The 18,522-nt window shown below is 40.7% G+C and overlaps 2 protein-coding genes across 2 annotated transcripts in view; both read right to left on the bottom strand.

Moving 5' to 3' along the window:
- Nucleotides 1–6,961: 6,961 nt before the first annotated feature.
- Nucleotides 6,962–8,080, bottom strand: LOC147449644 (uncharacterized). The gene is made up of 2 exons (XM_086522667.1): nucleotides 7,534–8,080; nucleotides 6,962–7,221 (listed from the first exon to the last, which is right to left on the bottom strand). The coding sequence occupies exons 1-2, from the start codon at nucleotides 8,078–8,080 to the stop codon at nucleotides 6,962–6,964; spliced, it is 807 nt and encodes a 268-aa protein (XP_086378793.1).
- A 72-nt stretch (nucleotides 8,081–8,152) lies between these two features.
- The window catches only part of LOC147449643 (uncharacterized), a 63,505-nt gene continuing 53,135 nt past the window's right edge, over nucleotides 8,153–18,522 (bottom strand). The window contains exon 3 of the mRNA XM_086521612.1: nucleotides 8,153–8,287. Within this exon, the coding sequence (XP_086377738.1) occupies nucleotides 8,153–8,287 (135 nt within the window). The remainder of the gene's footprint in view (nucleotides 8,288–18,522) is intronic.

The raw sequence follows: 18,522 nt of genomic DNA, 5'->3' as shown, positions 1-18,522 counted from the left end.
ATCAAGGAGGGTGGATTTGGACTAAGCTTGGATACTTTGTCTCTTTTCCAACGTGAAGTAATGGACAACAATGATGTGTAAGTATCTTGGTGTTTTTTTTAAAAGTTCTTGATAGCTTGTCTTTGGGTGTTGTCATCAATTTAGCCATAAATCCCACATACTGTAAGAGGGCGACAGGGTGGAGAGGACTCCCCTGGCCTTAAGACAGTGATTGGGGTGGCTTTTCTTATGATGTGTTGTGGTGTAATTTACTCAAGCTATGTTGAACAAATACTAATCTCACTTTGATTGGTCATGACAGATTTGTAAGAAGGTATTAATGCAACAAGCACCCCCTCCCCCTTCTCTCTCTTTCTTACATATATAATTGTGTTTGCTTGATCACTGCCAATACATTTCAAAATAGCCCGAGCACTATCTCTCTCTCTCTCTCTCTCTCTCTCTCTCTCTCTCTCTCTCTCTCTCTCTCTCTCTCTCTCTCTCTCTCTCTCTCTCTCTTTATCTATCTATCTCTTTTACGCGTCCTAGTTCGCATCCAAAACTAGGTGGTGCCCCAAATTTGTGTAGGGTTAGGTTGCGGGTTTGTGTGTGTATTTGTTGTTTTTTTCCAAACCCCCACCTAATTGAGCAGCACGGGAGCCTACAAGAGTGCTTAGAGGCCACTTTTCTTGTTGCCCGCCCCGGACCGCTTCCATACATATGCTAAATATCTCAAAAATTAGTTATGCCACTTCACCTTACACAAGAATCTACCCAACTCGGTAATGACAGTTTCACATCTCCTGAACCAGCAATCTCATGCTGTGACCCATCTGCCAATCGCACACTACCATGCACTCTACTAGAATATCTTCCAGAATTGTCCCTAACTAGTGAAGGGACTAGCGTCCCTGTCTAGCACCCACTGCAAAAGAAGTGCACTATCCTTAGACGTCAAAAAATCAGGAGTAATACAGGAAGCAAATGTGACCTCAGTGTCACTAGGGTACTTAGACACTGTATCTGATCCTGCAACTGTCAAGTCAACGGAGCCTATAGCATCTACTGTATCCTTGAGACTAGCATGTCTCCTGTGCTGTCTCATACGGCGAAAGCATCGCCATCTAATGTGCCCTATGTGACCACAATGACAACATCTCAAGTGTCGACATGAACGAGAACGCCGTCTCTCATGAGTCATTGTCCTAGACTCGAAAGTCTCACACATATTGACTACTATAAGTAAATGTCAAAAATAACCAAGAGCTATAACTCTCCTCTAGGTACAGTAGCAATGAAATGCACTCAACTAATCCAAAAGAAGCAACCTGTAAACGAGAAAATGCTCTCAAAAAAGAGCTCACCAGCACCTACAATGCTCATGCGAATCCACGCATAAAATCTCTCGCAGTAGTGTAACCACACTGTGCTCTATAAATGGCAATGATGCAAATCCCAAATGCCAAGTGTACGAGGCTCCTGTAGAGTAAACCAAGCTCCTGTATGGCTGTAAAATATGGCTACAAATAAACCCCAAAACAGCCCCAAAATTCAGCTCTTAAACAGCTGCATAAACAAGTCACAAACGTGTCCCAGATCAGCCTACAACTGAGCCATACATGGACACCTGCAAAGAGGAAACAATGGCTGAAAATTCAGCGCCCATATAAGCCCTCAAACCTGCTTGTAAACTTGTAAACCTGTACTTGAATGCTTAATTTTCCTTGGTTCTGGTGCTTTACTGATTGCTTTCACCTTACTTGGATCTATAGATACTCCTTCAAAAATTACATGTCCCAAGAGAACTCCTCTCTAAACTGCAAATGCATGTTTGGCTGGGTTAAGTGTCCATTTGAATTCCTTGCATATCTTAAAACACAACCTCAAGTGCTCAAGATGCTTCTGCTTCTTTCCAAAAACACTAAAATCATCCAAAAAAACCCTCATAAATGTTGTAAGGAATTCAGCAAACACACGTTGTACCACCTTCTAAAATGTTGGTGGACCATTCTTTAAGCCAAACGTCATCACATTGCTAGCATAAAATCCACACTCAGTGACAAAAGCTGTTTTCTCTGTGTCTTCAAGTTCCATTAAGGTTTGGTTGTATCCACTAAAACCATCTAGGAAACTATAAAGCTCATGTTCAACTATTGTATCCAATTAGTGTATCACAAAACGGTAATGGAAATAGATCAATTATTGTAGCAACATTGAGTTTCCTATAATCTTCACACACCTTGATCTTTCCATTCTTCTTGGGAGCAACAACAATTGGTGAAAACCAAGTGACCTTATCCATTGGATAAATGATACCCAGAGCTAACAATTTATCAATCTTCTCTTTAACCTGTTTGCCATAGTTAGGAATCATCATGTATCTTTTTTGTACAACTGTTGAGATTGCATCTGATTTCAAGTTAGTTTAGTGTTTACAAAAGCTAGCATCTAATCCCTTCATATCTGTATACTTCCATGAAAAAACATCTTTGAATTCTAGCAATAACTCCTTCAGTTTCTCCCTAAACTCCGCATGCAGTTCGGCTGACACCTTCACTATTTGTGGTTCCTCCTGAGTGTTCATGTTCAGTTGCTATAGTTCAACACATGTCCCATGTTTTGTGTAGAAAGATTTGAACCAATAAAAAACACAATGATCATTGATGAAAAAATAGAGGTCCTTTCATAGCACCATCGTCATGCATATCTAAAATGAAAGAGAGTTATTACAACTATGAAACTCATTTTTGACACACTAATCAGTGGGCTCAATGATAGCCACATAGATGATCTCGATGAAAAAACTTACCATCAAGTCAAGTATACAATGTTTTCCCTTTAAGCTCTCAAAGTCCATTTTTCCTTGAATGTTGCTTAATTTGGTCTTGCTTAGCAGATTTGAATTTTTTATTTCTCGCAAAGTTGCAAGATTAATAGGATCCTCTCAAATTTTTGCTTGAAGCGTGCATATTTTTTATTTTATTTTTTTCGGAAAGAACGTGAAAACACCATCTAATGCCCTCAAGTCCAAAAAATATTAATCTTTTTTCTTTTCTTTTTTAAATTCATCTTAAGCTCATGTTTCAATTGTGAAGGTCGTCGAACCTGCAAAGGGGCAGCGATAATACAGGTAGATGGCAAGATCAGGTTCGGGGCCTGTGAATGCGAACGCAACTGCAGTAGCCAGGCCAAGCGAGACTGTGTGATGGAATAGACAGTAAGTATTGGATGGGGACGCGAGTGTGGTAGTGAGCGGCCTAACAGAGCATGGTACCAGGAGTGTGTTTGCATTGCTTGGGTTGAGTGGGTGTGCAAGGGCGCAGCATCGCGTCATAGGAGCAGTCGAGTGGGGCGGCTAATGCAAATGGAGCCATAAAAACTTGGCTCAGGAAGCCTGCAAAGAGAGAAAACAGGTGTGTATGTGTGTGTGTGTCGACCAAGCCAGCTTGGGCAGCCAAGACAAGGGAGTGCCGACGAGACAGTGAGTGTGCTGTGAGCTGGAAAGTCGACCAATGGCGGGGCCGTGAGAGGATTGGGAGCGGGCCCAGCGGGGATGGGAGCCATGAATGAATCTGCTGCGCCTCAAAACGACAAGGCATCTGCTGGCTATTATAAACGCATGTGTGCGTGTGTGTTGTCGACGCCATATTCGGTTGCCAGTGCGGCCTTTGTGTGAGTGTAAGGGAGCGCACATGATCCGGTTTAGGGTTTTCAAATCCATTATCCGGCCTTTTCGGACGTGGCCGCCATAGTGTTCTTGCGCACATGAAATAACGTTAAAAGCAAGTTTTCAATCATTGGCTGCTCAGTGTCGGCGCCAATAAGCAGTGGCTGCCTGGCGTAGACGCCGCCCTGGTGGAGGTCGAGGCTTTGGACTACTTCAGTACCCAGGTCCTCGGTGCAGAGCAACACTTACGCGAGCTCGCTTCGTATCTGCAGCCAGCTACTACAGCCTACTCCATTAACCGACACACACAGAGAGAGAGAGAGAGAGAGAGAGAGAGAGAGAGAGAGAGCTATATCACTGCAAGCAGAGGGAGTGGATTTGGAGCAGAGGGAGTGGCTGTTCACCCTGCACGGCGACATACGACAACAGACAAGCAATTGCATCTTCAAGTTGCAATTATTCAAATGTTTTCAGAGGACAGTTCTCACACTAATGGTGACCAGTGTTAACCTCTGGGATTACTGCACTTTGTATCAGCTACCCGCCATCGCCTGTACCTTTAAGCTCTCTTCAAGCCACGGCAACAGTCCAAACTATCTACTGATGCATGCACTGTTCGGCCCAAAATTCTACAGTGTCGACCTTTGCAAACAATGAATACATTGCTTGCATTCTATTGGATCACTGCAGAGTTGGAAAGCCAGGGCTCCACCCCTACCCCAACTACAACATCAAAACTGTTATTTACTGGTCTAGTAATCTTTCTATTCATGGCGTCGCCTGCCATTTTCGATCTGCACCTCGAGGCGCTCGCTGCAGTTTGAGAGTGGTGGATATTCCCGCGCCAACACGCATATTGGTCCCAAGTGCAAAGGCAAGTCTGGATCCGCGAGGAGGATTACACAGATGACATTTTCATGAAAAGGTATCGTATGCCTAAACCGGTCTTTCAAATTCTTTTACAAGCTATTGTGCCTTTTCTTCCATCGACCGATCGAGATAATTTCGTTCGTCCTCCGATAGACCCAGAACTGGCTCTTAGTTTTACTCTCCTTAGGCTTGCCCACAACGATTCCACCACTCACATTAGTGATACCTTCGGTGTCGGAGAATCAACTGTGCGTAAGTACTGTAACATCATGGTGGACATCCTTGCCACACGCTTACATCCTCAATACATCAGTGTGCCGTCCGTTGAGCGGCTACATCAAATTATAGCTGAATTTTCGACCATCACTATGTTACTGAATGTGTGTGGCGCGATAGATGGCACTCACATAAGGTTGGCTAGGAGACCAAAACGTCGTGACACTCCAGCAGAGTATTGGTGTAGACACCATTTCCATTCAATCCTATTGCAGGCAGTGTGCGATGCGAGGAAAAAATTGTGGGATGTGTGCGTGAGCGTGCCCGGAGGCACTAACGATGCTGCGCACTGGAAGAGCTCTGCGTTGTATAGGCGCATGCGATCCCGACAAGTCCTCTCTGCTCCAGTAATTACGTTGGAGCGTTTGCGCATACAACCATACCTCCTCGCAGACAAAGGCTACGGTTCTTCCTCTTTGATGATCACTCCATTTGGAGAGGGCGCCGCTCCTAGTCAGGGACCTTGGGCTGAATTTAACCGTCACATTTCCAGAGGACGCGTTGTAATTGAAAATGTTTTTGGCATCATGAAGAAGAGGTGGTGAATTTTGTAAAATATGCCCGTGGACCTTAGTCGAGCTCCAGCTTATGTGATTGCATGTTGTGTGCTTCATAATTTTTTGGCTGAGCATGGTGTGCATGCTGTGGACAGAGAAGAGCAATTTGATCCCCATCCAAATATTTTGCCCGCTCCAAGAAGTGCTAGGAGAGAGCGTATTCTAGGTCAGAGAATGCGCAACATTCTATATAGGGACTGGGTTGCCAGATATCAATTAGCAAATAACAATGCCAGATGAGACTCACGGGAGTGCTAGGCATTTGTCCATTGCAATGATCCACATAGTTGGTATGTGCACTCTACCACCCTGTCTCCATGTCTCCACTCTAACTACCAGTCTCTGTAACTGTAACGTTGACGCATATTGTTTACTTCTCTAACTCTAACAATAACGCTTAGTCTTTCTCTAACTCACAGCTCTAACTACCCAATCACTGTAACTACCTATCTCTCTAACTCTAACTTCTACGCATAGTTGATCTAACTCTCCTAACTCTAACTATAACGATAACTCTTTCTCGTAGTCACAATAACTACCCAACCACTGTAACTACCTGTCTCTCTAACTCTAACTTTTACGCATAGTTGACCTAACTCAATAACTCCAACTATAACGCTAAGTCTTTCTCGTAATCACGCTAACTCCCCAACCACTCTAACTACCTGTCTCTGTAACTCTAACTTTTACGCATAGTTGATCTATATCTCCTAACTCTAACTATAACGCTAACTCTTCCTCGTAGTCACAATAACTACCCAACCACTATAACTACCTGTCTCTCTAACTCTAACTTTTACGCATAGTTGACCTAACTCAATAACTCCAACTATAACGCTACGTCTTTCTCGTAATCACGCTAACTCCCCAACCACTCTAACTACCTGTCTCTGTAACTCTAACTTTTACGCATAGTGTGATCTAACTCTCTAACTCTAACTATAACGCTAAGTACCTGTCTCCCTAACTCTGTAATGTTTACGCATAACGTTTCCGCCTATTTCTAACTCTAACGTTAACTATCTATCTATCTTACTCTAGCTGTAATGCTAACCATCTATACATATATCGTTCTAACTCTAACCATAATGCCAAATTACGTTGTAACTTTTTTACTACCTCCCTCTCTCCCGTAACCCCTTTATCTGTAACTCTAACGTTAACTATCTATCTCTCTTACTCTCGCTATAATGCTAACCACCTGTACATATATCTTTCTAACTCTAACCATAACGCTAAATTATTCTCTAACTTTTTTACTAAATCCCTCTCTCTCGTAACCCCTTATCTCCAACTCTCTTCTCTCTTTCTGAAGAATCTATTTTTTTGTCATACTATAAATGATCACTTAAGCCAAATGTTGCTACTGTGATTGACAACGAGAACACCATGAATATTTAGTGGTAGGTAGGCAAATAAACAAACAATAGATACTTATTCTCTAACTTGTCAGACTCCAAATTGCATTAACTCTACAAAGAGACACAACAGTGTCAGGCAGGAGAGACTCAGAGAGAAAGAGAGAGACCATGTTTGAAGAAATGACGTAGGCATTGCTATATTTTATTGCTGGGTTACATCAATATTCTGCCTGACAAGATGCAATCTTACGTCAAGCATCACGTCCACTAGCCAAAATTCTTGCTATCTGCAACTGTATCTCTCCAGCTTTCTCTGCACGCCTTTCATCTGCTTCAATTCGACGCACTTCGGCCTCAATCCTGCGGAGCTCGACCTCCTTCATGGTTTCTGCAAAACTGGATAGTCCTTCTTTCAGCTCAACACCCAAGGAGGAGCCAACTTCGGATAGATGACGTTTCTTCTTGCATCCTTGGCCCCGAACGGAGTCGGCAGCCCTACCAGCAGAACATTCTCCAGCACCAGCACTGCTTGGCGCACTGGTAATTGGTGAGGTTGGTGGTCCCTCTCGAGAGGGGGTTGCTACATTCTGATGCTCGTCATTGTTAGGGATGTGGACGTCCTTATTGTCTGCATCACTGTTGTCGTCGTCTTCATCCGCCTCTGGTGCCCCAGGTAAAAAGTCCTCCCCATTGAAGCCACCGGCCAAACCATGCACCTTGGGTGTTCTCCCAAGAACCTGAGACATCCTATCAAAAAACTCCCAAGTAGACGGGGATGCACCAGTACCTTCTTCAGCCCTTTTCTCTCTCTGGTAGGTCTTGCGAAGAGAGTCCCATTTATTTTTGCATTGTTGTGCCGAGTAGGTAGATGAAAACTTTGAGTTCATTTGTAGCGCAAGACCGGACCAATGCTTCTGCTTGAAGTTTCCTTTGCCTAGGCTAGTCCACTTCTCCTGGAAGAATTCGATCAAGCACAAGACCCTTATGGTTGACCACTCCAAACCTTTCTTCAGGTTGGAAGGCGTTTTAGCCTTGCTCTTAGGGTCTCGTTGCACCAGAACTGCTGAAGACATAGTATTTGTGACTGAGCTTACTTCATTTCCTTGTAGAGCGGTTGCCTTGACCATTGGAAACTCTAGCAGAGGTATGTTCTCCTCCATGGCAGGAAGGAGAGCAGGAATAGATGGCAAGGAGCCATCGGCACTTTGAGGAATTGAATGTTCAAGTGACCGAAAGCTTGGCAGGAACATCGGCATCGATCCAGGTGGAGCCGTTGCAGTAATGCCTACCATTCTGTTGTGTTTAGGGTTTGGCGATAGGTAGTGGGTCCCCGAAGGAAGAGGAAATTGCAAATTGACTTGATCGTGCATAATGTAGTCACCAGATTGTAGAAGTTGACGGAATCCACCGGCTGGCGGTGGTGATGGCACCGTCTCTGTGGATTAAAATTGTGGCTGAATTCGATGGGGTGGTTGTTGCCCGTGGACGGAACGTGGAGGACGATATGTTGTGAACGCACTCACCATTGGAGAGCCTGGTCGCAAGCTAGGTGAGCGTTGCTGGTCCATTGTGTTTCCCTGCAAGCATTAGGACCCGCACCATTAGCTAAAACGCTAGGCAAAGAGTGTTACTGCAACACAGAACGTATGTTTTGCATTGTCATTAAGTACTAGTAGTTTCTATAACTGCTCTGCAACTCCCCGAGAGAGAGAGAGAGATAGATAGAGAGAGAGAGAGAGAGAGAGAGAGAGAGAGAGAGAGAGAGAGAGAGAGAGAGAGAGAGAGAGAGAGAGAGAGAGGAGAGAGAGAGGGAAGGACAGAAGGAGAGAGGGAGAGAGAGAGGATACACACAACCTACACACCATGTTGGTTTCTCTTCCACTTCCTTTTGCACAACTCCTTGCTCTCTTGATGTGGAGAATAATTCAGCCTTCTGACGTAGGCTTTTCTATTGCCATGTCTGGCGCAGTAGCATAGTGAAGCGCATGACAGTGGGGAATATGAGTCGCTTACCCTTCTCACTCAAAATCAGAACGCCGAGTAAGTGATTCTCGACACAGGCTTTCTTGCCGAGCGAGATTTCACTGCCTAACAAGTGCCTTTAAGTATTTTTTTTGTGGCACAGTACAGCAAGTGGTAATTCTATCGCTTTGGAAGGCACTAATTATGGTGCAATTTCATCAACCGCTAACGACTGTTGTAGCGAGAGTGCAACAGGTCTCGGACCTCGGTTGGTGCAGCTGTATACTACCCTCGAGCAGTGGCATGTGGAGGTTGCTACCAAACTGTGGTTAGCTAACGCCCTGTGATGGCGCTGCAGCAGGAGGCAGACGCCGGTAAACAGCTCGCATGGTGGGTCCTCCAAAAAAGTGCCGCAAAAGCAGTGAACGCAGCAGTCAACTACGTTCACTGCCCTACTTTCACGCGGAAAACGCTACGGCTATAGATTCATTGCCACGTCGGACGCACAAGCCGCAGCGGCATTAAAATCTGCTCATGTGCGCACCTCTTGTGTGGGGTGCTGTGAGCAAATCCAGGCCCACAAGGTAGGAAGAATATGTGTGTGTGGTAGCGAGCCAAAAAATGGCAACCACACATAGGCAGACTCTAGATTAACGCAAGCATCAGAGTGTGTGTGTGTGTGGAGTACAAGCCAAGCGAGACAAATCTCCAAAAAGGGGTGTGTTTAGAATTTCCTTTTCAAATTTCATTGGGGCTCGTTCCCACGCATAGTATTGTTTGTGTGTGTGAGTCAAGCCGACTCCGGTGGAGTGGGGCTAGTGAACGCCGAGCGGATCACTACAATTTTGTGAGCAGGGCAGTAAAAAAGCAGCTCGTTCATATATATATATATTGGATGGTATCTCCAAGGGAAGGTTCTCACAGGAAATTTGACGGTGTGTGAGCAAAGTTATGTCCAAGCAAGCCAACAGTCACATGATGATTTGAGTGTAGCGACCATCGAGTGTTAGCAAAATTGAAAAGAAAACTTTTCATTCTTGAAAAGTCTATAATTTTCCACTTTCTATGTTACAATTGAACATTTTCAAGCCATATCAACGTGAATAAGTGCTCATGTATCTCACTTGAACAAATTTTTTGAACTATTACTATCCAAATGGGGAAACATTTCAATGAAACCATGCTATCCATCTTCAAAATGATGATTCTTTAGACATGCACACACATTGGGTCAGAATAGTCTTATGCACAATGGTCGTTTCCATTTCAACAAACTGAGATGCATACACAAAATGTAGAGCATAAATACGTCTCAATTACGATTCCATAGATAATCATCAATCATTGCAAAACTAATTGCTCATATCTCAAAGCCCTAATCATCCAAACCCTGTCAGATTTGTCATTTTTGGTTTTTATGGCTACACATACGTGATTATGGCAATTGCAAATGCATAAAGCATCAATTTTTTTACCATTTCCATTGGTATACACATGCAATGGTAATAAAATCATCCTCAATTGTATACAGTTGAGTCATACCAAGTCATTTGATCATACACACCAACCTTTAGGCCTTTCAATCATCATAATGGGAATTGCTCCTAGATATTCATCCCTAAATTGGATATCACATGCCATTGAGTAGGCACACACACCCAAATTTAGGCCAAAATTTTATGCAACTATTCCATAAATTCCACATTGCAATGCTCAAATTGCAACTCAATCAAACATAAGTGAATGCATGCATGCTCAATTTTCCAAAAAATAACCCTATTTTGACTCAATCAAGCAATGCACACACTCAAAAATTAAGCACAAAATTTTAAATTTGGCTCAATTGGCAATGCATTTAGGCTTACACCTAATGATTGCACACACTTTCTATGCAAATTTCACAATAAAAAGGTGTCCCAATTGACCATCAATCATTAAAAATGAGGTGATCATGGATGGACACACACACTCAATTTTTGCCCAATTTTTTGGCAATTAAGCTTATCCAATGATTGATTAGCCTAGCATACACATGTATCATCAATTCCATCAATTTATATGTATGCACATATTCAAGATTAGGTGCACACACTTGAAATTTTTGACAGTTTTTTCCCTCTTTGGTGTATGCACACACAATGATTTTTATGTACACACATGAGTTCTTGATGAGAATTAAGCATTATTTGGATACACATAAAGTTCATTAGTCACAATTTGACGATCAATTTCATTCCAAGTGTATCAAATTAGGTGCAAAGTGTAGGTCAATTTGTGTTACACACCTAATTTTAGCAAATAATTAGCACATTGAACTTCATTAATCAATCAAGAATTGACATAACAAGTGAGTTCACTTACATCGTAATTACACGCCTAGCTATTCCTTTTCTCCGCGCAAAGACGCATCATTGCACACACAAGTGTGTGCACCACCAAATCGGCTCCAAAATTGACCATTTGTAGCTCAAAATTCAAACACTCAAATCATTAAATTACGCATAAATTGGTACAACTAACTTGATTATAGTGATGATTCCACCTCTTAAAAGGGGATTAATCATAAATTACACTTCAATTGTTAGCGGTTAGTTTAGCAAGGTTAGTCAAAATTAGTAAAAATTAGCATGAAAAGAAGTGAAATTAGTAAGGGTTAGCATAAAATTAGTGAAATTGGGGGTTTGGGTATTCATAACTCAACATTAACATCAATTTCTTACACAATATCATCAAATCAAACCAATTTTGAGTTACACACACTCAAAAATCGAGTAATGAAATTACTCTATTTTATACATCCTAAACTCACTAGCTTAGGATATCGATCCCTGACAACGGTGCCAAATGTATGGAGGCATTGTAGCACGACCTAATTGCAACCCACACAAAATTATCAAATCCGTGGATCGGCAACCCGGCAAGGGCATGGAAGCACGAGCATCGGATGCATAGGAATAGAGGATTCAAGAGATCACCTCTTCATTGCAAGTAGAGATTAGCCATGGCAAGAATAACTCTAAACCTACTATAATCACTAAGCAACTCCTACACACATCAAGCCCACCGATGTCGGACTTGCCATAGACTAGAAACCCCAAGCACACTAATGATAAGCACACACTAATTACCACATGTCAATTACGACACTTCATCAATAGCTACACACAGGAGGTGAATGGTGCTCGCAGGGAGGTCACCTAATAAAAATGTAACCTATCACCTGAGTTCAACAGAAGGGTATTTAAAGTTCTTGAAACTTACAGAAATATATATACAGAAGGGCATTATTTTTTCAAAGTTGAAAACAACTTACAGATTTTAAAGAAAAGGGTATGTTATATTCCTAAAAAAGTTCCCTGATAAGGGGTTTTACAAATATGTCTTGAACGCACGTGATATGGTAGTTTTACACATAGTGAACCCCTCGAGATGGTGCTAGAGCTTTATGAAACCTATCTACACACAAGCAAAGAATAGGGCACACACACAAATTACAAGATTAAGACCCAACTTAATCGACTTAATTTGTGATGCTAAAGATCGCAAATCAGTTGCTCGTAGAGAGATAAGAGTGGTTAATAGCAAGAGGTACATACATCTCTCAAGTCTAGAATAATGAAAGTGTAATACCACTTCATGAAAAGATGAAATGTAGAGAAGAAGTAGACAAATGAGAAAATAAGAACTAGATTAATTAAGAAGAGCTTACTCTAATTACAACAGTTAGCACCAGCCTCTTAAGCATGGGCATTAAGCTCAAGGCTAGGCCAAAGAGTGAACACTCAAGAGAGAGAGAGAGAGCTCTCAAAAGTGGATCCTCAAGAGTGGATACTCAAGAATGAAGCCTCCTTGCCTAAAGGCTTCCTTTTAAGGGATTTCACCACAATCCCTTCTACTATGGGTTTAAGCTTGACCCCTCAAACTACCATATACAACTTTGGAACTCCGAGTGATCCCAATACTTATACAAAGTGAGTGGGAAATATTGTGACATCCATAGCATATCTCCCTCTTGATGCATAACGGGTGTAGCCAACACCAACACTTGATCGGTGGGCTTGTCACATCATGTACTTTGGTCCCATAAGGTCAAAGATGAAATTTGGATTCATTCTGGGAAAAATGTAAATAATCGCGATTATTAACATTTTCATCAAATTGAATATTTTTTCTTGAAAATTGGTTTTAGACATTCTATAGACCCTTTGTGTGAGATATGGGAGGTTTTGGATCAAAAAATGTGACAAATAACTCAAAATTTGGACTGTAGACCTTTTAGTGCATTTTTTGACAAAATGTGAGATTTATTGGACATTTTGGGCTCATATTCAAAATGTGACATGAGATAGATGTGTATAAGTGATAATTGAACCATGATGATGATTTTTAATCCAATTTCGCACCAAAGTAAATAATTGTAATTATTTATAGTAGTTGAATTTTATGCTTGAAAAGACAATTTTATGACCTACACATCTTCATTGCATAAAAAACAAGTCCTAAAATGAGTTTGGTAAGATCTGGTCACTATTGAAGCCATGGACTTGTCCGCTACATAGTTCTGATGCTGCTCATTCAATTGGGCTCATTTGGAGTCAGTTTGAGTCCATGTGTCAAAATTGATGCTTTGTAGTCTGCGAGATGTTTCCTTTTGCTAGAGAGCTTTCCTTGTGTATAGACTTTGTCTATAAGCTGCCGCCGGTGGAGTCTGAATTCAATTCTCGCATGTGGCAAAACCCTATATTATTTACTTAGGGACCCCCTCAACCCCTGCCAAACGGTCATCTAATGATATGGAAGTGTTCTACTATCTAGGGGCATGGTACAATTCAAGTCTTGTCCAATTTGGCTGAGCTGACAGGCCGCTATGGTTGTTTATGTGTTCTAGGAATTCGTACATAGCTGGGATTCTAGGGTTTTTTCTAGGTCCTAGACCTGCTACCTGACTGCATAGAAATGTTCTTTGATGAGTTTAGAACTTACCCCTCATGTCTCGTGTGAAATGGTGCTGAAAATGGGTGACTGTGGACTTCGAAAATCACGCGCGAAGAAGGTAGAGAGCTCTCTTCTCCAGGAGTGACTAGTGGAAATGAGGTGATTTTGGGCTACCAAAGATATCTATGCTCGGACTTCCCAAACTTTTTTTCCCCAAATGCTCCTATTAGTCCTAATAGATCGTGAATCTACATTAGACTCAAAAATTTCCTCAATCGGACTTTGTTAGCTCATTCTGTAAGAATTTGCAAAAGCAGGCTTTGGCAACTTAACTTAGGCCTCCCGCTTTCGTTTGTCGTTTCGATCGATTTTTTTTTTGCATGTCCATATTGTCTTCCTTATCATCAACGTATTTTTAGTTTCCCATCTCAGCTCATTTGCTATTTATTATTAATTTTTGACTTGTTTATTGAAAAGACCAAAGAAAATAATAAAATGCACTAAAAAGAAAATTGAAAGATCAAAGCTTAAGAAAATCCATTGAAAAAAACTATTTTATTACTTTTTGGTGGATTTCTCCACTTTTAAACTCCAATATCCAAAAATGATGAAAATAAAAAAAGGCTATTTTTTGACGTATTTTTTTATAGTATATACACTGTTTACACTCATCGGGGACTGTGGATGATTTTTAAGGGCATTATCAGGTAAGTTTGCAAAAATCACATGCTAACATCCAACTTTTTCCTCCCTCTTCAAACATTGCCCTTAATTAATGAAGTTTCCTTCCACCCCTCCTAGATGGAGTACTCCGGGGCGACTGTATGCATGGGTTAAACAATCGTGTCTCTATGCATAGGTGTGGTTGGATCTATCATGCTTTGAAGGTCAATGCAATACAAATGAGTATGCGGTGCAAGAGTTGGGTCTTGAGTAGTTAACTCAAGGGTTTCCGTGGTCGAGGTATCTCCTTGTTGATATTTTTAAAATAGAAAATTTTGTAATTTATGTGCTCTTTGCATGATTGTACCATCTGGATGCTTTGGCCCATTGATTTTCTGAGCTATAGGTAGCAATGATGGCGGTTGCTGAGATTTAACTCTCCATTGGTATTGCGGTTTTTGGTTGATGAATTGAACTATTGTGGTGGAGTTTTTTGAGATTTAACTTTCCATTGATTCATCGGCTTTACAGTTTGTGGAGAAAATAAATGCTCATTTGGTTTCCAAAACCATCTAGTGCTAGTTTCTCTTCCGAAAGATATTTTTCTCTGAGTTTTTATATGTGAAACTTCCTTCAGTATGGTAGATGAGTTTTTGGCACCCAAATTTGAGACGGATTGTCCTTTAGTTGTGCTTTTGGTACCCAAATTTGCGTGACTCCTTGCATGCTGCTTGTAACATTTGCTTGTCCAGACGTTGATGTAGATTGATGATTCCCTGGTTTCTTTTGTGGGCAAACTCTTTTCCATTCCTCTTTGCTTGGTGCAATTGGAACTAAGAGTTGTCCTCCTTTAAGTGATACCTTGAGTTGATTGGTGTCCCAATCTGGTACTGCCTTGTATGTCCGCATCCATGAGATTTTAAGAATCATTGTTTCATTCATATGTTCATCTTGTATGCATATAAATTGATCAGGGCATGAAAAACCATTTACTATCACATTCAAGTTGACCACTCCCAATGCCGGTGTTGGGTTTTTGTTGCATCCTTTAATAGAAGATACTCCCGATGCAAAAGATTCATTTGTAGCTTTCTTTTAAGTGGAATAACATACTGCATTCATTCGAGCGCCGGTATTTACTAATGCATTTGTGCTATGATTGTTTAGTTGTACTGTGACGCAAAGGTCAATTCCATCCAACCATTCATCATCCATTGATACTTCATCATTTTGTGATTCCCATAGTCTCTTATCTGGTTCCAATGTGTTGATGGGAATAGGTGTTTGTTGATTTTTGAAAGCAGCTTTTCTCTTGAGTACTCGAAGTCAAGCTCTGTCAACAACCTGATATCATTTAATCTTTCTCTTCTTTGTTGCATGCATTTTCTCTAGCAAATCAATGATTAGTGGCAAATGGTACTTCTTTAAGCGGCATCCACTAATCCAGTTAGCCACTGGTTGACCATCTATAGTGGATAACTTAACTGCTCCACTTGGAAATACATCTTCAATGACAAACGGTCAATTTCTCTTTTTCTTGAATTTGGGAATGTGTTGCTTAAGGGAATAAACTAAAACTAGGTCCCCTTTTTTGAAGATTTTTGTGACTAGATGTGAATCAAAAAATTACTTTTGCTTTCGTTTTTGTGCGTAGATGTGAGCTATAGCTGTTAGCCTTTGTTCATCAAGATTTTCTAAATCTTGAAGCCTCTATGACAATTCATATCCGATCCACTCAAGATCTTTAGCTACCCTTAGTGTCAGCAATAGAAATTCCATCGGTAGTATGCAATCAAGACCATAAACAAGGTTAAAGGGTGTAGCATTTAAAGTTGTCTTGAATGAAACTCTATAAGCCCAAAGAGTAGCATGTAGATTCATTTCCCAATCAATTCATCCTGAACTAACCACTTTAGTCAATACTGAGCTAAGAATTTTATCCATGTGCTCACCTTGTCCATTCGCTTGTGGATGATATGGAGAAAATTTGTTATGGATGACCATAAATTCATTTAGAAGATACTCAATTACCTCATTGAGGAAATGAGTTTGCCTATCAGTGAAAATTTCTATTGGAAGTCCATATCTGGTGAATACATTCTCATACAAGAATGCGGCTCTGGTTCTAGCATCATTCTTTCTGGTTGCCTTGGACTCTGTCCACTTAGTCAAATATTCCGTACCTAGAATAATATATTGAGCTTGAGTTCTATAAGCAGGTGGTTGTATTGATCCGACAAAATCTATGCCCCATTTTGCAAAATCTCTAGCCCCCATCATTGGTCATAAAGGCATGCTACCTACCCTTGTTGGCATTTTTGCTCGTTGGCATGCATGACATCTTTGAACATATTCTTTGGCATCTGCAAAAGTTGTTGGCCACTATATGCCTGCCATTAAAACGCTCTAGCGGTGGTTTCACTAAAAGAGTGACCTCTAGTGAACATCACTCCTCATGGTTGGCCAAACTACTTCAAGTCTCATGATCCGTTGCATAGTTTGGTCTTTCGCAAAGTGAATTCCTACTATGCCACATGTGTGCTTGATTTAGGTATTGGGTTTTTCTCCTTAGGATTAATTTACACAAAAGTAATATTCCATCTCAATTTCCTTTTTACAACCTTTTATCTATTAATTGATACATAGCCGATTGCCTAATTAATCTCGGTGTAATAGGAAGTGATATTTGAGAATCCACTTGAGCTATAGTCATCAATGAAAGCATATTTTTTGACCAATGGGGTATCATTTCCACAGAGAACAGATATGCATCTGGTAGATCATCGTCTACCTCTTTAGGTGGTTCTCCTAAAATAATCCTTGATAAATGATCTGCTCTTTGGTGTGTGGTGCCCTTTTCTACAACTATGGTGAAATCAAATTCCAAAAGAATGATGAATCATCTCACTATTCTCTTTATGTTGCATGGCTTGCTGACCAAACATAATAAGGCTTGGTGTTCCACAAAGAACACAAATTCGTTGGCTAATAGATAATGTCGATACTTTTTTACAACATAAATCATCTCTAATCCTTCTCTTTCAATAGTTGTATAGTTTTTCTCTCCCACATTCAGCTGTCTACTAGCATAAAAAATGGGAGAATCAAATTTTCCATCTCCTCGTTGAGCTAATATACACCCAATGGCAAAATTAGAAGCATCAATATGTATATGGAATATCTTATTCCAATATGGTGCTTTCAATATTGGGGCTAAAGTGAGAGCTTCTTTAAGCTTCATGAAGGATTCTTCACAGATGACTCCATACAAAGAGTGTAATCAGTCCATACATGGTTTTTGCGATTATAACATACATATAAATGAATTGTATGTAATATCCACAACGTCCCATGAAAGCCTAAAGCCCTTTGATTGTTTTTGGTCTAGACAATTCAGCAATAACATGAATTTTATCCATATCGATCATGATGTCATTTTTAGACACTATATGTTCAAGAATTTTTCCTTGTCTGTCCATAAATGTGCACTTTTTAGGATTTAAGCAAATCCTATAAAGTCTACATTTTTCAATACCTTTTTGAGATGTTCAAAATGATCAGCCGAGATTGATGAATGTACATATAAAGCATCCATATATACTTCCAAAAAATTCCTAATATATTCTTTGGAAGCATGGCTTATCAATCTTTGAAAGGTGGCAGGAGCATTAGTTAGGGCCAAAAGGCATAACCCTATAGGCAAGAATACCCCATTCACTTGCAAAGGTAGTATTATGTTGATCTTTTGGATCAACCAAAAGTTGATTGTACCCTAAAAAGGCATCTAGAAAGTCATAAGCTTCTATTCTTGCAATTCGTTCTAAAACATGCTCGGCAATTGGAAGAGGGTATTTGTCTCTAACGGTGGCTGCATTCACTTTTTTGAGATTGACACATACTCTTAATTTTCCATTTTTCTTGGGTACCACCACAATTGGAGACACCCAATCTGTGTGTTCAATTTCATGAATGAATTCGGCTTCCTTGAGCTTCTCTATCTCTTCTTTGATCTTTCTGGCAAATGTTTCATTATAAGTATATGGTCGTTGTCTACTTGGTTTTGCATCATCTCTCATAGGTATGGTATGTTGATAAATTTTTGGATCAACACCCTTGAGATATTTATAAGACCATGCAAAGATATATCGGTATTCTTCAAGTAAGCTTAGCAAAAGCTCTTCTTCTTCTTCTTCAGTCACGTCATTCGCAACGTAGTTAGGTCTAGGCTCTTCTCCTAGTTCGGCTAAATCTA

This window comes from Adiantum capillus-veneris, chromosome 10 (assembly GCF_014529385.1).
Source record: "Adiantum capillus-veneris isolate H3 chromosome 10, ASM1452938v2, whole genome shotgun sequence".
Lineage (NCBI taxonomy): Eukaryota > Viridiplantae > Streptophyta > Polypodiopsida > Polypodiales > Pteridaceae > Adiantum > Adiantum capillus-veneris.
The sequence above is the reverse complement of the archived record's forward strand: the minus strand, read 5'-3'. Positions and strand labels throughout refer to the sequence as shown.

Bases quoted from the DNA above. Each gene is read 5' to 3' on its own strand.
- LOC147449644 (XM_086522667.1), bottom strand. From the start codon at position 8,080: ATGCACGATCAAGTCAATTTGCAATTTCCTCTTCCTTCGGGGACCCAC. The intron at 7,222-7,533 runs GCAAGACCTACC...CTGGTGCTGGAG, and splicing joins AAATAAATGGGACTCTCTTC to AATGTTCTGCTGGTAGGGCT.